General features: G+C 48.8%; 1 protein-coding gene and 1 non-coding gene across 4 annotated transcripts; both read left to right on the top strand.

The window, feature by feature from the left end:
• The first annotated feature begins 8523 nt into the window (after window positions 1-8523).
• Window positions 8524-24060, top strand: LOC136403852 (eukaryotic translation initiation factor 3 subunit C). 3 transcript variants are annotated; one of them, XM_066383154.1, is made up of 21 exons: window positions 8524-8585; window positions 8718-8857; window positions 10210-10275; window positions 10366-10555; window positions 11067-11192; window positions 11365-11419; window positions 11521-11624; window positions 11955-12082; window positions 14005-14164; window positions 14301-14401; window positions 14852-14993; window positions 15184-15309; window positions 15436-15529; window positions 16729-16919; window positions 17168-17392; window positions 19166-19529; window positions 23076-23235; window positions 23311-23376; window positions 23457-23544; window positions 23645-23807; window positions 23900-24060. In XM_066383154.1, the coding sequence occupies exons 2-21, from the start codon at window positions 8757-8759 to the stop codon at window positions 23980-23982; spliced, it is 2733 nt and encodes a 910-aa protein (XP_066239251.1). In that variant the 5' UTR covers window positions 8524-8585; window positions 8718-8756; the 3' UTR covers window positions 23983-24060. The 3 variants fall into 3 exon arrangements, with proteins under 3 accessions (XP_066239251.1, XP_066239249.1, XP_066239250.1); XM_066383152.1 differs by having other exon boundaries at window positions 14298-14401; XM_066383153.1 differs by lacking the exon at window positions 8524-8585 and adding an exon at window positions 8589-8625 and having other exon boundaries at window positions 14298-14401.
• LOC136404657 (U6 spliceosomal RNA) lies at window positions 9603-9709 on the top strand. The gene has a single exon (XR_010751375.1). It is a non-coding gene; the product is annotated as a U6 spliceosomal RNA (small nuclear RNA).

Here is a 24060-nt window from a genome sequence, read left to right as displayed (position 1 = left end):
TTGAGCATGGGCTCATCTGGCTTGAGCACGAGCTCACCAGCTTGACCCCAGGATCACTGGCTTGAGCATGGGATCATAAACATGACCCCATGGCCGCTGGCTTGAGCCCAAAGGTTGCTGGATTGAGCCCAAGGTCGCTGGCTTGGTCACTTGCTCTGCTGTAGCCCTCCAGTCAAGGCACATATGAGAAAGCAATCAATGAACAACTAAGGTGCTGTAACAAAGAATTGATGCTTCTCATCTCTCTCTCTTCCCAGTCTGTCTGTCCTTCTCTTTGTCTCTCTCTCTCTGTGTCTCTGTCACAAAAAAACAAACAAACAACAAAAAAAAACACCCTTCTGGGTCATACGAAAACAACCAAAGTGTCCCTCGATAGAGAACCAGATAAAGAAGATGTGGTACATATCTACTCAGCCATGAGAAATGATGACATACTGCTATTTACGACAACATGGATGGGCCTTGAGAACTTTATACTGAGTGAAATAAGTAAATCAGAAAAAGCTAAGAACTGTATGATTTTACATGGAGGTGGGATATAAAACTGAGACTCATGGACATAGATAAAAGTGAAGTGGTTACGGGGTGGGGGAACATTAGGGAGGGGGGCATGTTTACGCAAAATCATCTTTATACAGTTGGTATATCTCTGCAGTCCTCAAGAGGGAGATTGTGTTGCTAATCTGTGTATTTTGAGGACTTGCCTACAGTGAGTATGCAATGAATGTTCAACTTGGAAAAAAGAGTAAGGAGGCTGACTTGAATACTCTTCCCTCTACTTGCTTCAGTGTGCTCATTAGTCACTAGAATCCAGTTTTGTTTTGTGTTGGGTTTTTGTTTTTGTTTTTTGAGAGAAAGAGAGGAAGGGAGAGAGAGGGTGAGAAGCATCAACTCGTAGCTGCTTTTACTTGAGTTGTGCATTGATGGTATCTTGTACATGTTTTGACCAGAGCCGAGCCAGTGTCCCGTTGCTCAAGCTCAACCTTGGGCTCTTCACGCCAGAAACCTCTGGACTCAAGCTGGTGAGCTTTGGGATCGTGTGGACAATCCTTCACTTAAATCAGCGACCCACCGCTGATGAGCCCGTGCTCAGAGCCTGTGACCTCGGGGCTTCAAACTGGTGACCTCAGCATTCCAGGTTGACGCTCTATCCACTGCCCCACCACAGGGCAGGCTAAATCTAGTATTTTTGTACAGTCATTTTTTTTAGGTACAATTTATATACAGTAAAATGCACAAATTATTATAAATTTCTTAAGTAACTGGTGGGCTGAGCAGCGATTCCCAAACTTCACTGTTACTGTCTCTACCATATTTGCCCTATCTATGCATACCAGTACTTTTATTTAATGTTTTTCAGAAGTGACTAACTTTTAATATAAATTGTTGCTTTAAAGGGAAGAAATGTTATTATTGAAATCATGAACTTAAAATACTAGTTATATATTTTTCTGTATGACATGTTAAAACAAATACCTAACTATTGGTATTTAAAATGAACACCCCAGGCCCTGACCAGTTGGTTCAGTAGTAGAGTGTCGACCTGGCATGTGGAAGTCCTGGGTTCGATTCCCGGCCAGGACACACAGGAGAAGCGCCCTCTGCTTCTCCACCCTTCCCCCTCTCCTTCCTCTCTGTCTCTCTGTTCCCCTCCCGCAGCCAAGGCTCCACTGGAGCAAAGTTGGCCCGGGCGCTGGGGATGGCTCCATGGGCTCCACCTGGGGTGCTAGAATGGCTCCAGTTGCAGCAGAATGTCACCCACTGGTAGGCAGAGCATCACCCCCTGGTGGGCATGCCGGGTGGATCCCAGTTGGGCGCACGTGGGAGTCTGTCTCTCTGCCTCCCCGCCCCCCCATCCCACCCCTCCCTCGCTTCTCACTTTGGAAAAATACAAAAAATAAAATAAAATGAACACCCCAGTACTCCATAGGGCTACCCCATCACTGCCAATGATGTTTGTGGCCCACATTCAGAGAAATACTGACATGATGGTTAATGGAATAGACTTTGGAGGCACAGAAACCTGACTTCTGGGTCCCAGTTCTGCTATTCACTAGCTCTCTGATTTTGGACAAGTCCCTCTGTCTCTGTGCACCTCAGTTTCCCAATCTGTCAAATGGGAGTAACACTAGTACCAACATGTTATACGGTGGTTATAGAGCCTGACCTGTGGTGGAAGAGTGGGTAGCCTTGACCTCAGACACTTATGTCCCAGGTTGGAAACCCTGAGGTCGCCAACTTGAGCACGGGATCATCAATATGATTCCAAAGTCCCTGGCTTGAGCCCAAAGGTCGCTATCTTGAAGCCAAAGGTCTCTGGCTTGAGCAGGGGGTCACTGACTGCTGGAGCCCCCCATCAAGGCATGTATTGAGAAGCAATCAATGAACAACTAAAGTGCCACATCTACAAGTTGATGCTTCTCATGTCTCTCCCTTTCTCTCTCTCTCTCTCTTAAAAAAAAAAAAAAAAAAAATATATATATATATATATATATATATATATATATATATATATATGGTCCCTGTTCTTGGAGCTTGGTTGGGGCAATTTGGGCAAACAAAACACACACAAAATAAAATGAAATAGTGTGCGTCAATGAGGCTTTGGGTGTTCCAAAACTGAGACTTGATTAGCTAGAGTTGAGTGAATAAGGGAGAGCACAGCAGCTAGGATTTAGTCCCAGGCAGAAGTCTGAAGGCCACCCCCTTCTCTTCTCCAAGCTCCATTCTCTGCCTCCCCGCGGTCCACTCCCCTTCACAATTACGATGCATCATGTTATGGTCAATATTAGCCAATAAAACAATACATCCAGAAAAATCTTTTGGGCTCAAGCCAGGGACCTCAGACTCATATTGATGATCCCGTGCTCGAGCTGGCGACCTCAGGGTTTCCAACCTGGGACATAAGTGTCTGAGGTCAAGGCTACCCACTTTTCCACCACAGACCTCTAAATTAGAGGACCCAGTTTCAGGGCCTCCCTCTGTCCCTCACGTAGCCACCGCCTGCTCTTTCAGAATCTTGGTTTTCTCATCTCCAAAAAGAGGTTAGTAAGAGCTGCTTTTCCCTCCCACCTAAAGTCTGTCATGCGTTTCCAGTGCACTTATACATTTGAAATTGCTATTCAAATGCCAGTAATGACTGTCACCTTTCTGCTTGTTGGTCGCAGTATTACAGGCACTTGGAGAGAAGCAATCTGTGAAGGGAACCAAGACGCCCACATGAACCGGAGACGCTAGACCGATCAAAGCTCGTCCAGGGTGTACTTGCTGCTCTTGGGACCATTAAGGACCCCATCAAAATCTAGGCATTGACTAAATTCACCATTAAAAACACCCCCGTTCTGCTTTTTCCAGTTGGCGCTGAGTCATGGGCATGTCTCAGAACCACTGGCACAGTGCCACAAGGTGGGGGGCAAGAGAAAGTCCCATTACAAGAAGCAAAAATATGAGCTGGGGCACCGTGCTGCCAAAGCTAAGAGCAAACCCTGTCCCCTACGCACAGTCCACGTGCGGGCCGGCAACAAGAAGCGCCATGCCTTCAGGCTGGACATGGGCACCTTCTCCCGGGGCTCGGTGTTGTACATGCAAAACAGGGATTGTTGGTGTTGTCTACACTGCATCTGACAGCGAGCGGTCCACACCAAGACCCTCGGAAAGAACTGCATTGCGCTTCCTGACAGCACACCCTTCCAGCAGTGGTACGAGTCCCCCTAGGCACCGGCACCGCATGGGCCGCTAGATGAGGGCCCAGCTGACCCTTCAGAAGGAAGAGACTTTAAAAAACAATCAAAGAAAATTCAGAAGTAATGTGATGAAAAGAAAAAGAATGCCAAAATTAACAGTCTTGAGGAGCCGCTCCAGCAGGGCAAGCTTCTGGCCTGCCCGGCTTCAGGCCCAAGCCCAGGCCCGCGTGTGGTCGAACAGGTGGCTTTGTTGGGGAGGGGGAGGGTTGGAGTTCTGAGGAAAATTGAGGCCTGGAAAGGCAAATGAACCTCCCTCCCTCCTATCTTAGCTCATGTTATAAAAAGCGTTTATTGTTCTATAAAAATAAAAACACACCCATGTTCTGCTTGGCTCCAGGTACACAGCCTAGTTATGCTCTGAAAGGAAGAAGTTCTCAGGTTTTCTCTCCTCTGCTGCCCTCATTCTCATCCCTCCTCCTCATACGACCAAGTTGTGTCAACTCAAACATTGTTAGGTTCTAGCTCTGAAAGAGCAAAGCTCACCGTCATTTACACGGCGGGAAAACAACGCTTGGGTTGGAATGCAGGCTCGCGATGTAACCTGGGGCAGGTCACTTGACCTCTTAGGATGCCGACATCCTTTTCTCTAAAGTTGGAACAATGATACCTGCCTCACAGGACTGTTGTAAAGGTTTAAAAGAGGAATTCATCAATAGGAGTCTGAGGGGATGCATTTTGTGGTTCATGATATAATGATACGATAGTCATGTACAAGGGTACAAGAATGCAGTAGATCCCTATGCCTTATAGATTGTACTATAAGATTCAGGAATTATGAACACACAACTCAATAAGAAGTTATATGTGATAGAGATGTTTACCTGAAACCTATGTACTCTTATTGAGCAATGTCACTCCATTAAATGTAATTTCTAAAAAAAAAAAGATATATGAATAATGAAATAAGAAGAGAAGAGCTCAAAGTATGTTATGATTTGTGTAAGAAAAAAGTGGGTATATATATATATATATTCTATATGTATATATAATATACAAAGATATTGATGGACTTGTCTCTATATAAATATAGATATATAAAAGGACATAGGTATGGGTGTTTATGTATGTATATTATTATTTAGATAAGGATATATAAGGATATGTATCAGGTATCCATATATAGTATATCTTGGCCCTGGCCAGTTGGCTCAACCATAGTGCATCAGCCTGGTGTGTGGAAGTCCCAGGTTCGATTCCTGGTCAGGGCACACAGGAGAAGCAACCATCTGCTTCTCCACCTTTCCCTTTCTCTCTCTCTCTCTCTCTCTCTCTCTCTTCCCCTCTTGCAGGCATGGCTCAAATGGTTCAAACAAGTTGGCCCAGGGCACTGAGGATGGCTCCATGGCTTCACCTCAGGTGCTGAAATAGCTTGGTGGCTGAGCAGTGGAGCAGCAGCCCCAGATAGGTAGAACATCAGCCTCAGACAGGGCTTGCTGGGTGGATCCCAGTTGGTCAGGGTGCATGCAGAAGTCCGTCTCTCTGCCTCCTCTCTTCTCACTTAATAAGAAAAAAAATCCATATATAGTATATCTTATTTCGGGTATCTATACCAGGCGTCCCCAAACTACGGCCCGCAGGCTGCATGCGGCCCCCTGAGGCCATTTATCCGGCCCCCACCGCACTTCTGGAAGGGGCACCTCTTTCATTGGTGGTCAGTGAGAGGAGCACATTGACCATCTCATTAGCCAAAAGCAGGCCCATAGTTCCCATTGAAATACTGGTCTGGTCAGTTTGTTGATTTAAATTTACTTGTTCTTTATTTTAAATATTGTATTTGTTCCCGTTTTGTTTTTTTACTTTACTTTTTTTTTTTTTTCCTGAAGTTGGAAACGGGGAGGCAGTCAGACAGACTCCTGCATTCGCCCGACCGGGATCCACCTGGCATGCCCACCAGGGGGCGATGCTCTGCCCATCTGGGGCATTGCTCTGTTGCAACCAGAGCCATTCTAGCGCCTGAGGCAGAGGCCACAGAGCCATCCCCAGCGCCCAGGCCATCTTTGCTCCAATGGAGCCTCGGCTGCGGGAGGAGAAGAGAAAGAGAGGAAGGAGAGGGGGAGGGGTGGAGAAGCAGATGGGCACTTCTCCTGTGTGCCCTGGCCGGGAATCGAACCTGGGACTCCTACACGCCAGGCCGACGCTCTACCGCTGAGCCAACCGGCCAGGGCCTCTCTGTTACACTTAATACAAAGTTTACTTCAAAAGCCCCCTTTCTGTTAAATTGAAAATTTTCATAATGACTTAGTAAAGGATTAGTAAAAAATAAAGTGTTCAATATGATTTTTCCTTTACAGATGATCAGGATCTTGAGAGTAACAGGAAATCACTCTAAAATCAGTAGCTTTACTTCAATATGAATTTGCATTTCTTCATATTCAGTGACGCTGATCTTCACCTCACTCGACCTGCTTTACCCTCTGCCTCTGCCTCCCTCGGTAATTGCAGTGCTTTCGTTTCTGTTTTAGGAGGGGAAGAGGGTGAAGTCAGAATCAAGTGGATCTGTAGGGAGAGAGGGAGGGAAGAAAGGAGAGAAAGAGAGCTGGAGAGGAGGAGGAAGGAGGGAGAAGAACAGTGGTTTACAGACCAGGACTGTGGAAAGGCCCTGCTATATTCTAGCCCCGACATGCTAGCCGCTGAAGGTGCCCCGAGCTTCCTGGCCCCAGAATTTTGTTCGGACTCTTCTCTGCCTAAAGCGGCCTCCTTCTTTCCCCTCAACCTGCTGATTCCCACTTTTCCTTCAGGGGGGCACTGTGCCTTCAGTGCCAAACCCAGGGCCAGACATGCAGCAAATGCTGAATAAATGAAACCACCTTAAAAAATGTGAAACAGTCGGTCTCTGTGCTGCTAAAACCCCATCTGATGGTTTCTCCAGCCCACCTTGCTTTGTACGACCTAGTACCGTCTACTTCTACACTATTAATGCCTTGCTCACTTTACTGAGAGCACACTGGCCTTTTTGTTTCTATAAATTGGCTCAGCTCATTTCTTTCTTTTTTTTAAAGATTTTATTTATGGGCAGTTGGCTCGATGGTAGAGCGTCAGCCCACGTGTGGATGTCCCAGGTTTGATTCCTGGTGAGGGCACACAGGAGAAGTGCCCATGTGCTTTTCCACTCCTCTGCCTCTCCTTCTCACTTTTCTCTCTCTCTCTCTCCCCCTTCTGCAGCCATGGATCAATTGGAGTGAGTTGGCCCAAGATGCTGAGGATGGCATTTAGGAAGAGCTCAGGTTGCTGAGCAACCAAGCAGCTCCCCAGATGGGCAGAGCACTGCCCCCTAGTGGGCGTGCAGGGTGGATCCTGGTTGGGGTGCATGGGGGAGTCTGCTTCTGCCTCCCCTCCTTTCACTGAATAACAATAACAAAAAATTTACTTACTGATTTTATAGAGAGGAGAGAGAGAGAAAGGCAGGGGATTGGGAAGAGCAGAAGGCATCAACTCATAGCTGCTTCTCTTATGTACCTTGACCAGGCAAGCCTGGGGTTTGAAACCAGTGACCTCAGAGTTCCAGGTGGAGGCTTTATCACCTGCACCACCACAGGTCAGGCCCAGCTCATTTCTGCTTTAGAGCATTCACACTTGCTGCTCCTCTTCCCTAGAAGAGGAGTTGGGAATACTCTTTCCCTAGATGACCTTCTGTATGTCTCCCTCCTTCCTGTCATTTGCATCTCAGCTCAAAGGTTACCTTTTCAGAGTTGCCCTTACCTTTCTATCCAAAAGAAGCTTCCTATCTAACCAGTCACTTTAATATCTTTATGGTGCTTATTACAATCTGAAATTATCTTTGCTTACTTGTTAATTGATGCAAGTCCACTATAATTTAAATTCCTTGTGAAATTAAGGACCTTTTCTGTTTTGTTCACTACTGTGTCCAGTGCCTAGGACACTTAATTTTTCTGCTTCTTTTCCAAGTGAGAAGAGGGGAGATGGAGAGACAGACTCCTGCATGCACCCCAACTGGAATCCACCCTGCAACTCCGGTCATAGGCTAATGCTCTGCCTATTTTAGGCCATGCTGGCAACATAGCTACTTTTAGCACCTGAGGCCGAGGCTCCACAGAACTATTCTCAGCATCCAGGGCCAATACCATCAAACCAATCTAGCCATGGCTGCAGGAAAGGAAGAGAGAGAGAGAAAGAGGGGGGGGGGGGGGAGCAGATGGGTCCTTCTCCTGTGTGCCCTGGCCAGGAATCAAACCCAGGACAATCACACGCCTGGCCAACGCTCTACCGCTGAATCCACCGGCCAGGGCCCCTAGGACATTTCTTGTTCATAAATGCTCCGTAAACAACTATTTGTGGACTATTGGCTAGTTATTTACTAGGTACTTATTTTGTACAAGGCACTGTCCTAAATGCTTCATATATACTAAGTCATTTAATTCTCATAACACCGTATGAAGTCAGTGCTATTATTGTCTTTACAGCTTGGGTAGACTGAAGCATAGAGAGGTTAGGAAATTTGTTTAAATTCACACGCTAACCCGTGAATCTGAATCCACAGTCCGCCGTGAAGTTTGCAGTAAGCCTACTTCCAAAACGTAGGAGCTCAGTAGCATCACGTGCGCTCTTTAAAAAAGTAAACTCTTGGGCCTGAGATTCTGATTCCGCAGGTGAAGGGTTCGAGCAAGGAATTTAGGGACACTACCTCTGGCCCCACCCGCCTCCCCGGCTCGCCCTCGCGTCTAAGGTTCCATCAGACCGGTCACCGCCTCTTCTGTGGCGCGGGGGCCGCTGGGAGTTGTAGTTGCCCAGTATAGTTTGGCGGCGCTCCGGAAGTGACGTTATCCCGCCTTCACTTCTGTCCGCGTTTCCGCTGTTCCGCCTTGTGACTCGCAGGCTCAGCTGGTACGTATTTCTCGGGCCGCGTGTTTCGGGGAGGTCCCGGGTACGGGTCGGGTCGGGGGAAGGTGGTGGGTGGCGTTCGGGAAGTGGCGGCTCGGGCCCCCTCTGTGGCGGCTTACTCCGGCTCTCCCGCAGATCTGGTCGCGCCCGCCGCGGCCCCTCAACGCCGTCGCCATGTCGCGATTTTTCACCACCGGTTCGGACAGCGAGTCCGAGTCGTCCCTGTCCGGGGAGGAGCTCGTCACCAAACCTGTCGGGGGCAACTATGGCAAACAGTGAGTTGGAGGGCCTGCGTGGTGGTGACCGCTCGGGGAGTGCGGGGTGCGGCGGGCATAGTAAGGCCGTGTGTCGAGGGAGCGGGGGAAATGGAGGCGGGGCAGCGGTGAGGCTCGCAAGGAGGCGGCGCAGGCGGGTTCTGAGGACGCTGAGAGTTTAAGGGACCGGAACAGTGTTGAAGGGCCAACCTTCCCGTTTAGGATGCTGTGAACTGTGGGAGTCCGCACGCCGGGTAAAAGGGATCGAGTCTGAGCGGTTTCCCATTAGCTGGGTTTGTTGTCTCAGTTTCCTCAGCGGCCTCCTTGTTCACAGCGTTTGCACAACCCCACAGTCCCCTCCTCCGCTTGGCATCGGACGCCAAAACTCCTAATTGTCCTTACCAGCGAAAAACCCGGCTCACAACATGCGTGCTTGTTATCTGGGCGCTCCTTGATGTGGCTATGAAGCCGAGCCACTTGGCGCTGGGAGCAGGTTCTTAAACATCTGTTTTATTCCTGATGTTTGCTTCCACCTAAACACCCGTCCCCGCTCTGCAAATTAAAATTCTTTTCACTCTTTGAAACAGTGGAATGTTGTTTCTCAAACTTCTGTCTGCAGATGGCACCACCATCCTTTTTGCCACATGCCTGTCTACTATTTAAAAATACCTATACACATATGTACTTACGTGAATATGACTTCATACACTGCCACTGGTGGAAAACCAACACCAGTTACCATAAAATAGAAAATACAATAGTTGATGTGCTCACTTCAGCAGCACATATACTAACTTTAGAATGATATAGAGAACACCAGCATGACCCCTGCACAACAATGACATAGAGAGAGAATAATTGGGGAAATTAATAAGTTAGAAAGAAGAAATATTAATAGCTGAATGTTGTCTGTGGTCTGGTTTGTTACTATTAAAGAAAAATACTGGCGACGCAAGCATTAAACCCAGTGAGACTTTTCTTTGTCCTTGACTTTTCACGCTGTAGGACACATTGATTTCTAGTTCCTGGTTCAGGGGCTGCCTTCTTGAACACTTTCCCATGCATTCTAGCCAAAGTACCCCTTTTCTCACCTTTCAGTACTTCTTAGTACTGTCTTCACATATTAGTTTTGTGACATAGGAAACAAACACCTTTGCTTACTTTTGAAAGGATGGACTCTTTGTGCTGCAGCGTTTGACAGAAGGCCTTTTTTGAAGTAGGCTTAAAAGATTGAGTTGTCTTTGGTGAGTCTATGAAGAGGAAGGCTCAGACAGAGGCTGAGTTACTCAATTCTTCCTGCCCTGAGAAGAGAAATAGCGTTCACTAGGAAAGACTCAACTAGAAAGGGAAGTTAATGGTCTCTGTTCCTTCAGGCCATTGTTGCTGAGTGAAGATGAAGAAGATACCAAGAGGGTGGTTCGAAGTGCCAAAGACAAGAGGTGAGGCCATGGGGAGACCCTGGGCCAGTGGTACGTTTTATGGTTGGTGATGGTGGGTATGTCCAATATGCTGTTGGGCTCCCAACTTAGGTTTGAGGAGTTGACCAACCTTATCCGGACCATCCGTAATGCCATGAAGATTCGGGATGTCACCAAGTGCCTGGAAGAGTTTGAGCTCCTGGGAAAAGCATACGGAAAGGCTAAAAGCATTGTGGACAAGGAGGGTGTCCCCCGGTTCTATATCCGCATCCTGGCTGATTTGGAGGACTACCTGAATGAGGTGTGACTTCTGCGGGTAAAGGGGTCCCAGTGGGATTGTGGGCCTGTGGCCTACTTCTAATACTTCCAAGGATCACGTCTCCTCTGGGTGGTTTGCCTTATATACAGTGTTGCCCAGGACACAAGAAATAGGGGAATAAACAAGGAGAGGGCCAAGAATTTTAACTGTATTTATTTTTTCATATCACCTCTTATTTGTGGTTTTGTACTTTTTTTATATATAAATAAATTTTTATTAATTTTAATGGGGTGACATCAATAAATCAGGGTACATATATTCAAAGAAAACATGTCCAGGTTATGTTGTCATTCAATTATGTTGCATACCCAGGGTTTTGTACTTTTAGTTGTGATAAGTAAAGGATCTTTTAAAAAATAACAGGTGTAATTAATAAGTAGTATAGAAGGTGTCCAGATAACAAGACTCAAAACGGTGGTGAAACCTGAAGTTTAGGAAATACTATTGAGTCTCAGATTCCTGTTCTTCCTTTCTTCTCTCTTCTTTGCTTTAGCTTTGGGAAGATAAGGAAGGAAAGAAGAAAATGAACAAGAACAATGCCAAGGCCTTGAGCACCCTACGCCAGAAGATCCGAAAATACAACCGAGATTTTGAGTCCCATATTACAAATTATAAGCAGGTGAGGGTGCTAGAGGCAGACTTTTTGTACTGTGGAGACAGTGACCTCGTGACGGAGACAAAACATTTGCAGGTGGGAGGTGTGGCTGGAGAAGGAACATGACAAAGGTGTGGATGGAGAGGCAGGTAGGTTGGCAGGCATCCTTTGTTACTCTCTCATTTCCCTTTTTAAGAACCCTGAACAGTCTGCAGATGAAGATGCTGAGAAGAATGAGGAGGATTCAGAAGGTGAGAGAGGACACCCTTACTGCAGGCGGTTAGGAAGTCTAAAGGTCGTGGTTCCCTTGGCTGGTTTCTTGGTTGTCCTTCAACCTCGCTCTTTTCCCCAGCCTCTTCGGATGGGGATGAGGACGGAGTCAGTGCTGCAGCTTTCCTGAAGAAGAAATCGGAAGCTCCTTCTGGGGAGAGTCGCAAGTTCCTCAAAAAGATAGAGGTAAGAGCCCAGGTTACGCTGAGGGGTGACCTGCCTCCTGTGGGCCATTCTTGGGTCCCTGGAGAGAAGAACAGACTTAGAACCTAGGGTTAAGAAGGGCTGGGTTTAGGAGAGTCTGGTTGGAGAATAGTCTTCCTCTGGGATTAGAGCTCTGAGTGAATTGGGCAAGTCCCCACTCTCTCTGGTATTTGTGGTGCAGTCCACCTCTTGAAATCCTGATGCCGTGAATCTCCTGTTCTGCTTCTGTAAATTCTTGAACATTTTCAGAGGAGTAGAGTGACTAGTCAGTTCTCTAACCATCTTTCTGCTGATACTTTTTTCCCCTCTAAGGATGAAGATGAGGACTCAGAGGATTCAGAAGAGGATGAAGAGTGGGACACAGGCTCAACATCTTCTGACTCAGACTCAGAGGAGGAAGAAGGGAAACAGACCGTGCTGGCCTCAAGATTCCTTAAAAAGTAAGAGAAGTTATGGTGCCTCGCTACAGTGGGAAGAGGAGGACACCTTTAATCATCGTGAAGGTTGTTGCTTCTTCCATGGAATCCTTTCAGGTTGTAGGTGCCAACACAAAGGGAGCTCGCAGTCAGGTATATTAGCTGGCCAAGCTCACAAAGCTAATGTTTCCTGAGGATAGGATTTGAAGGCTCTTGAGTCCAAATATTTAACCATGACCTTATTTTCTGTATGTGGACTGAGTGTAAATCTCACTTAGGCACCAGTTAATGGTTCCATACTGGACAAGCTATTTAACCTTTCATGTCTCTAGTTTCCTCATCAGTAAAATGAAATGGTACTTACCTGACAAGGATGTGGCACAGTGGATAGAGTGTCAGCCTGGGACGCTGAGGACCCAGGTTTGAAACCCAAGGTCACTGGCTTGAACATGGGCTCACCAGCTTGAGCGTGGGGTCACTGGCTTGAGTGTGGGATCATCGACACGATCACTGGCTTGAAGCAAGGTATCTGACTTGAGCAAGTGGTCACTGGCTTGGCTGGAGCTCCCTGGTCAAGGCACGTGTGAGAAGCAATCAGTGAACAACTAAAGTGCTGCCACTACCAATAGATGCTTCTCATCCCTTCCTGTCTGTCTCTCACTTAAAAAAGGGAGGGGGGTAATACTTGACCGTGCCTCGCAGGATAGCGGCAAGAATACATGAAGGTGATGTGGGGAAGTGGCTTTAGCCCAGGACTGACATGTGGTGAGCTCTCAGTGATGGTTGTTACTCTTGTCACTATTCCAGAGAACTTAGTGTTTAGCAAACATTTCTGAATTGTATTGGGACAGTCACAGAATGGGAGAAGATTCTGACTTGGATTCCGGTGCCAGCCGTCAGTCTCTTAGTAGCTATACATTTTGGATAAGTTACTTTACCTTCTCAGGTCTCAGTTTGCTCCTTTGAAGTTAAAGTGGTACCTGCCACTGTGTACTGGGCATGAGTCCAATGTCAACTCTGGCGAACACTGCTCTTCTCATGGGCAGAACTATAGCTGCCCTTTGGGTTGCTTTTCTACTTTTAAAAGTAGGAGTTCCTTGAGACCAGGGGGGTCTAGCCATAGGCATTTGGCTGAGAAGCCTTTTTTTACTGTGTGTTCCAGGGAATACTGGTCAAGTCTGATTTTTTTTTTTTACTCAAAACACTTCTAATGCTGTGTATGTGGGGTATTTTCTTATACCAACCCGTTCTCCAGCTCTCTGGACGCCAAGTAGGCATATTCAACAGTTCAGTCAGTGCTGCCACAACTACCCAGAGGTAGTACAGACCTCACAAGTTAAGGGCTCAGTCCCACAAGACTGCCCCACGTCAGACGCCAGTTACAAGTCCCAAGTTCGGCACCTCTACATCTGATCAACCAGCCGTAACTTCACGGTTCCCACAGTCTCTTTCTCAGGTTCAGTGATGCGCTAGAATGACACACAGAACTCAGGAAGCCTTTTTACCTGCCACCAACTAATCAGCTTCAAGTCAGTAAAAGTGCAAATAAATTACTGTTTTCGGGTCAGTGTGGTCAGAGCATTTAGTATCAGAGAACAGCTATTTTTTGCTGGATTCCCTGGAAAACCTCAGAGGTCACCTGTGGAGCAGCATGACAGGCTGTTTCTGTGTCTGCAGAGGCCTGGCTACCTCTGCCGTACTAGACCAGGCCATGTTGTTCCTTCGTACGAGTGTCTCTGGGTGTAATGTGACAGACCTTGGCTAGTAGGCTGGCAGAGTCAGTACTTAATTGTCTTTGTTGTAGTTGAGGCTAACTAGGTCATTCTTAGAGTAAACTTGGATGCGGGACTCGGCGGAGGAAGGGAAAGGGAAAGGGAGTGCATGGGAGGAAGAGGCGTCGGAGCTAGCGGAGGGACTGGTCTCATCTTTGCTGTGTCTCCCTGCAGGGCCCCGGCCACAGAGGAGGACAAGAGGGCCGCTGAGAAGAAACGGGAGGACAAAGCCAAGAAGAAGCACGATCGGAAATCGAGGCGCCTGGATGAGGAGGAGGAAGACAATGAAGGCGGCGAGTGGGAGAGGGTCCGAGGCGGCGTGCCCCTCGTGAAGGTGAGGGTCTCAGCGCGGAAATGAACTGGGAACAGTCTGGGAGAGCATACAGGGCAGTCTGATTGGGTTGGGAGAGGAGTTGAGGCAAGAACAGGTCCCCGTGGGCTTGCACATGACAGTTTGTGTTGCCTAGGAGAAACCGAAGATGTTTGCCAAGGGAACTGAGATCACCCATGCTGTTGTCATCAAGAAACTGAATGAGATCCTGCAGGCACGGGGCAAGAAGGGGACTGATCGGTGAGATTCGTGGGTCTGGGTTGGGGGATTATGGGGTGAAAGCTCTTTTCTCTAAAACAGGGTGGGGGTTGACGGACAGGTGGTGCTGTTTGGGGAAGATGTGTGTGGCTCAGTAGGAGTAAGGGTATAACTGAAGCACACCGCTCCGTTTTCTGCTGTCTGCTCACCCTTTGACCTTAAGCCAGTCACTTGCTGGGACTGTTTCTCCACCTAGAAAGCAGGAATAACACTCACCTTCCTTAGTCATTCAGTGACTAAAGAGAATGATAGATTCTTAGCCTCGATGCCCCTGCTGTTGGAAATGTATATATAAAGGAGAAGCAAGTGCACAGGTGGTGAGGATAGGGGTTGGGAACGGGACTGCCTGCCTACTTGTCCCGAGGAAGCATGCTGTGTGACAGGATAGGACTTTCTTGTCTCTGATACCTCGCCCTGCTCTGTGCCCTGCAGTGCAGCCCAGATTGAGCTGCTGCAGCTGCTGGTTCAGATTGCTGCTGAAAACAACCTTGGGGAGGGTGTCGCCATCAAGATCAAGTTTAATATCGTCGCCTCACTCTACGACTACAACCCCAACCTGGCCACGTACATGAAGGTGAGGGCAACAAAGAGGAGCATCCCAGGGCTGAGCTGGTGGGTCAGCGCCAGGTGCCTAGTGTCTTAAAACTCAGGGGCGTGGGAACAGTCTTAGTATTGGAAGGCCCTGGGGATCCCCGGTGAGGGGCTCTCGGGTGCCTCTGCTTACTCTGCCTGTCACCTCTGACTGCTGTCTGATCTCTGGGCAGCCGGAGATGTGGCAGAAGTGCCTGGACTGCATCAATGAGCTGATGGACATCCTGTTTGCAAACCCCAATATCTTCGTTGGAGAGAACATTCTGGAAGAGAGTGAGAACCTGCAAAATGCTGACCAGGTAAAGAGGAGTTCGCAGGCTAATCAGAGAGGGGTGTGTTCTGTTTCCTGCTTTGGGAAAGCTCCGTGGAAATGAGGATTGAAGTTTGGGGCTGAGGTATGGGCTGATTTATTTACCCCTTTTTAGCCACTTCGTGTCCGTGGCTGTATCCTGACTCTGGTGGAACGAATGGATGAAGAATTTACCAAAATAATGCAGAATACCGATCCTCACTCCCAAGGTGAGCCTCAGCAAGCCTGGGCGTCGGTGAGAGGAAAAGGAATCAAACTAAAGGTTCTCCTAGAGTTTGGGGAGCTGGTGGTCCCCCTTTACCACGGCACTCGCTCTGGAGGACTCTGGACGGCCGAGGGTGCTGGGTCCCACTCCCGTAGGTTCTGATTCCATGGGTCTGGGTCAGGCCCCAGAATTACCATTTCTTTCTTTTTTTTTTTTTTTTTATTATTATTCATTATAGAGAGGGGAGAGAGAGTGAGAGAAGGGGGGAGGAGTAGGAAGCATCAGCTCCCATATGTGTCTTGACCAGGCAAGCCCAGGGTTTTGAACCAGTAACCTCAGCGTTTCCAGGTTGATGCTTTATCCACTGCGCCACCACAGGTCAGGCCAGAATTACCATTTCTAACATGTTTCTAGGTGGTCTGGGAACTACAATTTGAGAATCCTTGGCATATGGCCTCTGTCTGTTGGCTTGTTTAGCTTGGATCAGGGGCATTGGGGTGGGGAAAATACAGGACATTTCCTCAGTAAAATGTAAGTGCCGGCGTGTGCCCACCGAATCAAGGGTGTAGTGGTAAAAAAGGCAGCTAGAGGCCTTCGTGCTCATAGAGTCAACATCTGGTGCTGGGGAGAGGCAGTTCAACCAGTCAGCGAGGTAACTGTAGATCAGGGGTCCCCAAACTGCAGCCCCCTGAGGTCATTTATCTGGCCCCCGACGCATTTCCGGAGGGGGCACCTCTTTCATCGGTGGTCAGTGAGAGGAGCATAGTTCCCATTGAAATACTGGTCAGTTTGTTGATTTAAATTTACTTGTTTTTTATTTTAAATATTGTATTGTTCCCGTTTTGTTTTTTCACTTTAAAATAAGATATGTGCAGTGTGCATAGGGATTTGTTCGTAGTTTTTTTTATAGTCCGGCCCTCCAACAGTCTGAGGGACAGTGAACTGGCCCCCTGTGTAAAAACTTTGGGGACCCCTGCTGTAGATGATACAAAGTGAGGTGGAAGTTCAGGTTGGAGCCTGTGGACGAGATAGGAAGGAGGGTGGTCAATAGAAGAGACGCCTCACAGGAGGGGTACCAGGACAGGATGGTGTTTTCAGGGCACTTTTCTGATGGGGGCCCTAAACCTACGGAGGTAACTGGATTGGTTGGGGACAGGTGACCGGGTGTCTGGCTGAGCTGAGAGTGGCTGCTCTCCCTACCAGAGTATGTGGAGCACCTCAAGGATGAGGCGCAGGTGTGTGCCATCATCGAGCGCGTGCAGCGCTACCTGGAGGAGAAGGGCACCACCGACGAGATCTGTCGTGTCTACCTGAGGCGCATTCTCCACACCTACTACAAGTTTGACTACAAGGCCCATCAGCGGCAGCTCACCCTCCCTGAGGGCTCCTCAAAGGTGAGTGCTGGCCAAGTGTCACGGGAGGGCTGTGTCCAGGTCTGTCCGACATGTCCATTGGCAAACCTTTCCCCATTCCCTGGGGACTCCCTGAGGTGGAGCTGGAAGGGAAGGAAGCTGGAGGACTGGGAGAGGCGGGGAGGGGGGGCTCCTCTTTGGTTGCTAATGCCCAAGGCCCTAAGCCATTTAGAGCTGTTTTCTTGGCTTGTATCTCCTCCTCCCCCTCACCAAACCTCCTGCCTCCCCAGTCTGACCAAGATCAGGCAGAAAATGAGGGCGAGGATTCAGCCCTGCTGATGGAGAGACTTTGCAAGTACATCTATGCCAAAGACCGCACCGACCGGATCCGCACCTGCGCCATCCTCTGCCACATCTACCATCATGCCCTGCACTCCCGCTGGTACCAGGCCCGAGACCTCATGCTTATGAGCCACCTGCAAGACAACATTCAGCACGCAGACCCTCCAGTGCAGGTAGGATGAGACGGAGGCACTCTAGCTTGGGTGGCAAAGGGAAGACCCAGCCAGGTCCCTGTACTCCACTGGGGCAAAATGGCTCACCCAAATTAGCCACTTGTGTGGCTAATTCAGATGTAAGTAGACACTTGGTCCTTCCCAATTGCCAGCATTCTTTGATTCTCCTGCATGTTAACATTTCATTGTACTGTTCCAACAGCATTAGAGTCCTCTGAGATAGAGATTTGGGTTTAACTAACATATATTATACATACATTAGGAGATCATCTCGTTTAAAAAGATGAAAAGAACCCTTAAGAAGTTGTCAAGTTGGCCCTGGCTGGTTGGCTCAGTGGTAGAGTGTCGGCCTTGTGTGTGAAAGTCCTGGGTCCAAATTTCTGGTCAGGGCACGCAGGAGAAGTAACCATCTGCTTCTCCACCCCTCCCCCTCTTTCTTCTCCCTCTCTCTCTCTCTCTCACTCTCTCACTCTCTCTTTCTCTCCTTCCTGCGGCCATGACTGTTGGAGCAAGTTGGCCCCAGGTGCTAAGGATGGCTCCATGGCCTCTGCCTCGGCACTTAGAAGAAGGGCAGGGCATCACCCCCTAGTGGGCTTGCCAGGTGGATCCCAGGGCACGTGCGGGAGTGTCTCTGCCCTCCTTCTCTCATTGTAAAAAAGAAACGATACACAGTTAGTTTTGCCTTTGTTCATGTGGTGAATAATCATGATTTTAGATTTTTATATCTGCTTTTCATTCCTGAAAATATTCTATTTGTTTATAATATCTCTTAGAGATTTCTGGATTCTGTTTGCTAATTTTTTTAAGGTTCTTTGCATCTGCGTTATGATTGATATTTACCTCTATATTTTTGTTACAATATTTAGTTGTCCCTCCCTTAAAAAAATCTGTATTGTCTGTCTTTTCTGTCTTCATTAGTGACAAGTCCCATCTTTTTGGCTGCCTACGCCAGAAACCTCGGAGTCATCCTTGACTCTTGTTTTTCTTTCACACACTGTATCTGCTCCCCTGGCCACTTCTGTCCCAAGTCCATCTCTGACACCTACCACTTTCCGTGCTGCCCTCCGGTCTAAGCCACCATCATCTTGGTCTCTCTCTGCTTCTGCCCTTGTGTCCCTTCAGGCTGTTCTTAATACAGTAGCCAGAGTAACCAGGTTAAATTAAGTCAGATTATGTCACTTATTTGTTCAAAACCTTCCCATGGTTTCCATCTCAAAATCTTTAATGTGGCTGAAATGGTGGTGTGCTTGCCCGCCTCTGGTTTGGTCTCCTCGGTTACCAGCCCTGGCCATTTCATATCGCCTGGTCCTCAAAAGCACCTGGCACAGTTCTTTTTGTGGGGTCCTTGCTTTTTCTTCCCCCCTACAGTGCTTTCCTCCCAGCTATCTGCATGACTATCTCCCTTTTTTTCTATTAGGTCTTTACATAAATATTTCCATCAAAATGAGGCCTTCCCTCGTTATCCTACATAAAATCGTGAGTTCCCACCGCCGCCGCCACCATTCAGACTGCCTTATTCCCTCCTCTGCTCTGGTTATTTTCCCTTTGCGCGCGTCACCACCTGCATTGTGGTTATTTTCTCTTGCACACCCCACCCCTAGAATGTAAGCTCGTGGAGGAGCAGGGACTTGTCCATTTTGTCCTCTGTCCCAGCCTGTGCCCTGGTGCTCAGCACATCATTGTACCATTTGTTGAGTATTTGAATATCTGTTGAACGAATGAACGGCTTGACCTCTGGCTGTCACCTCTGAGCACATTGTCCTTCGCTTCCAGATCCTGTACAACCGCACCATGGTGCAGCTGGGCATCTGTGCCTTCCGCCAAGGCCTGACCAAGGACGCTCACAACGCCTTGCTGGACATCCAGTCCAGCGGCCGGGCCAAGGAGCTGCTGGGCCAGGGGCTGCTGTTGCGCAGCCTCCAGGAGCGCAACCAGGAGCAGGAGAAGGTGGAGCGGCGCCGGCAAGTGCCTTTCCACCTGCACATCAACCTGGAGCTGCTGGAGTGCGTGTACCTGGTGTCGGCCATGCTGCTGGAGATCCCCTACATGGCCGCCCACGAGAGCGACGCCCGCCGGCGCATGATCAGCAAGCAGTTCCATCACCAGCTGCGGGTGGGCGAGCGGCAGCCCTTGCTGGGTGAGTGTCAGGCTCCCAGTGGAGCACACTTCACTTGTCTATTCCCCGATTCCTTTAATCAGAGAGCTAAGAGAAGCTACAGGGAATAATTTTCCCACAGGATGGTTCTACTTGACTTAATGACATCTTCATGGAGAATCTAAAGGCATCCTCTTTGGGCCCTGGCCGGTTGGCTCAGTGGTAGAGCATCAGCCTGGTGTGTGGGAGTCCTAGGTTCGATTCCCAGCCAGGGCACACAGGAGAGGCGCCCATCTGCCTCTCCACCCCTCCCCCTCTCCTTCCTCTGTGTCTCTCTCTTCTCATCCCGCAGGTGAGGCTCCATTGGAGCAAAGTTGACCCGGGCACTGAGGATGGCTCCATGGCCTCTGCCTCAGGCGCTAGAATGGCTCTGGTTGCGGCAGAGCGACGCCCCTGATGGGCAGAGCATCGCCCCCTGGTGGGCATGCCGGGTGGATCCCGGTCGGGCGCATGCGGGAGTCTGTCTGACTGCCTCCCCGTTTCCAACTTCAGAAAAATACAAAAAAAAAAAAAAAAGGTGTTAAAGGCATCCTTTTTGCTTAGTAGTTTCTAGTCTCTTACCATAAGGCACACTGTCCTAGCCTGCAGATTCAGCGCCCTGCTTCCTGTTTTTCTCCATTTCTGTCTACTTGTCAGCAGTGTCTTTCTAACGAAGGAAGTTATGTCAAACACCTGCAACTCCTTTAGAAGTCCTTTATTTTATTTCTAAGATTTTTTGTATTGATTTAGAGAGAAGAGAGAGAGAGAGAGAGAGAGAGAGAGAAAGGATGAGGGGGAGGAAGGAACTGGAAGCATCACCTTCTTGTATGTGCCTTGATCGGGCAAGTCCAGGATCTTGAACCGGCGACCTCAGTGTTCCAGGTCAGCGCTCTATCCACTGTGCCACCACAGGTCAGGCTAGAAGTTCTTTATTGCCTACAGAATCGGGTTCAGTCTCCGTAGTCATACCTGCTTCCAATGGTCTTTATTACTAATATACCATAAATTTACATAGTACTTTTTTTCTGAGTGGCACTACTTTACGAATTTTATAAATTATAGTTTATTTACTCTTTATTAGTAATAAGCCTGTAATGTAGATACTATTATTACCTCCTTTTTCTTTTTTTTCTTTTTTTTTTGTATTTTTCTGAAGCTGGAAACCGGGAGAGACAGTCAGAGAGACTCCCGCATGCGCCCCACCGGGATCCACCCGGCACGCCCCACCAGGGGCGACGCTCTGCCCACCTGGGGGCGATGCTCTGCCCCTCTGGGGTGTCGCTCTGCCATGACCAGAGCCACTCTAGCGCCTGGGGCAGAGGCCAAGGAGCCATCCCCAGCGCCCAGGCCATCTTTGCTCCAATGGAACCTTGGCTGCGGGAGGGGAAGAGAGAGACAGAGAGGAAGGGGGGGGTGGAGAAGCAAATGGGCGCTTCTCCTATGTGCCCTGGCCAGGAATCGAACCCGGGTCCCCCGCACGCCAGGCTGACGCTCTACCGCTGAGCCAACCAGCCAGGGCCACCTCCTTTTTCTTGATGGAGAAACAGACACAGAAATTAATTGACTTACCCAACAGTAACATAGCTTATATGTACCTCTCAAGCCTTTTTTTCCTAGTTTTCAACTCTGTATGGACGTTATTTTTCAGCCAGCCAACCTAGACCCTTGGCATTCCAGAATCTAATGTTGGTCCCTTTGATCATTCTGAAAGATCTGATCAATCAGTCCATGGGGTTGAGTGAGGTGTGCTTTCATGGGAAAGGAGTTTGAATTTTGCCCTCCCTGTGGCTGGTGCATGGAAAGACTTGGCAAGTAAGCCAGGCTTACTGTTCACATCCACTTCCCCTTAGCTTTCTCCACTGCTGGTGTGGTTGTATGTGTGCTTGTGTTTAAGTGCAGGTGCGCTGTAGGCAAATCTTGTTTGGCTTATGTAGTGGTAACTTTGTTCTAATTGGAAATGTCCAGTGAAAGTCTCTACTCGCAGCATCTGTTAGGGCTCTGGTTCACCACAGTCCCCACCGTTCTGTAGTGCTACCTGCAGGGAGCCGAGAGCCAGTTCCTGTGCAGCTCTGCACTGCTGTTTGGTTTGCAGGGGAATACTCTTTGAACCGATAATCTTGCCTTTTTCAAAAGTGATACAGTAGAAGCTAACGTACAGGGTTGTGTGCCTCTCCTTATACTTGGCCCTATTCCTACATTTCTGCTTGGGTCTGAACCGTGTGTGCACTTGGGCTCACTATCCCTGACCTAGGGTCTGCCATGTTCATGGCCCCTACATCTGCCATCCATTTCCAGCCTTGAGCTTTTATACTCTGTTGTCTACCTTGCATTCCAGCTGCTCTTGTTTACCATGTCTGTCTTCCTGGCTTGTTACTCATGGCTGTATTTGGGGCCCAAGTCCATGATCAGCACATCAAACCTGTGGTTTATCAATCAGCACATCAAACCTGTGGTTTATCAGCGATAAAGTGAGGCTAACATTTTTAAGGAAAAGGAGTGAGTCACCTTAAAGAAAAATAAGCTGATAGTAGTGATAATATAGGTGTGGCAAAAGCATGAAGGCGGCGGTACAAGAAGGAAGAAAGTTGGGTAACTACCATCCCAATTGAGATGTCAGGTTTTTTTAGGTCAAGGATCCTTATAAGCCTGACCAGGTGGTGGCGCAGTGGATAGAGCATCAGACTGGGATGCAGAGGACCCAGGTTTGAGACCCCAAGGTCGCCAGCTTGAGCGCGGGCTCATCTGGTATGAGCAAAGCTTGAACCCAAGGTTGCTGGCTTGAGCAAGAGGTTACTCAGTCTGCTGAAGGCCCACGGTCAAGGCACATATGAGAAAGCAATCAATGAACAACTAAGGTGTCGCAACAAAAAACTGATGATTGATACTTCTCATCTCTCTTCGTTCCTGTCTGTCCCTATCTATCCCTCTCTCTCTGTCTCTGTAAAAAATAAAAAATAAAAAATAAAGGATCCTTATAAAGACTTGAAAACTCTGGACCCTTTCGCTAGAAAATGTACATAAGGATACACACAGCAATTTGTCACCATTTTCAAGAGGCTCATTAGTTCCCCAAAGCACATCATGGACTGATTTCTTCTAAATCTAATTAATATCATTCTGATATTAACCTTTTGAGTAGTACAAACATTCAATTACGTCCTCATGCCTCCTGACCATCCAGAGTACGATCGATCATACGTGTACGTCTTTAAAAATGTGTAAGGCAACATTAATAAAAGGCAAATGTGTGTTCATCTTGTTTCCGTAAATTGGTTATCAAACATGATTTAAGTTAATAAAACTGGAACTGGAACTAAATTGTTTTGGGGGGGAAAACTCACTCTCAGGGGTCAGTGAGCGTGATAAAAACTCACTACTCAGAGGATTAAGGGACTTGTACAGTTACATGGCTGTTTAGCAGAGAGATGGCAGATTCTCCAGGCTGGCTGTTTGCTCTCCTGGCCTGTGTTGCTCCTTGAACAGGACTTGTGGGGGCCAGAACCCGGGTCCTAAGCTTTCCTGGGCCCTGCCTCACTCCCAACCTTCCAGGCCCCCCTGAGTCAATGAGGGAACACGTGGTTGCTGCCTCCAAGGCCATGAAGATGGGCGACTGGAAGACCTGCCACAGTTTTATCATCAACGAGAAGATGAACGGCAAGGTGTGGGACCTGTTCCCTGAGGCTGACAAAGTGCGGACCATGCTGGTTAGGTGAGCAGAGAAAGACTGGTGGGTGGGGAAGAAGACTGGTGGGGCTCCTCCCCTGAAGATCTCTTTTTCCCATAGGAAGATCCAGGAGGAGTCACTGCGGACCTACCTGTTCACCTACAGCAGTGTCTATGACTCCATCAGGTAGGACGAGCCCCGAGGAAGCTGAGGGCCCAGCTCTGCGGCTGAGGGTCCCAGCTGCTCCCTGTGTTCTTCCTCCCCAGCATGGAGACACTGTCGGACATGTTTGAGCTGGACCTGCCCACTGTGCACTCCATCATTAGCAAGATGATCATTAACGAGGAGTTGATGGTGAGGGCTGGGGGCGGTGAAGGGCAGGTGGAGACATGGGGAGTTGGAAGTGGAGGGTCTGATCTGTGTCACGTCCCTTCCTGTGGCTCACTTCCGTCAGGCCTCCTTGGACCAGCCGACACAGACAGTGGTGATGCACCGCACGGAGCCTACTGCCCAGCAGAACCTGGCTCTGCAGCTGGCGGAGAAGCTGGGCAGCCTGGTGGAAAACAATGAGCGCGTGTTTGACCACAAGCAGGGCACCTATGGCGGCTACTTCCGAGGTGGGTGGTGCTGTCCCCGCCGCTCTCCCCGCCCTGGCTCGCTTCCTGCCTCTCCCTGGCGCTCACCCCCTCCCCACCCGTCTCTCCTACAGACCAGAAGGACGGCTACCGCAAGAACGAAGGCTACATGCGCCGGGGCGGCTACCGCCAGCAGCAGTCCCAGACGGCCTACTGACCGCGGCTGTGCCCGGTCAGCGCCCTCTGGGTCCTGAACCGCACCAGAGTCATTAAAGGTCTAGTTACGTTTGCTGCA

This window comes from Saccopteryx leptura, chromosome 4, assembly GCF_036850995.1.
Source record: "Saccopteryx leptura isolate mSacLep1 chromosome 4, mSacLep1_pri_phased_curated, whole genome shotgun sequence".
Taxonomy (NCBI): Eukaryota; Metazoa; Chordata; class Mammalia; order Chiroptera; family Emballonuridae; genus Saccopteryx; species Saccopteryx leptura.
This window is presented reverse-complemented; position numbering and strand designations above follow the sequence as displayed.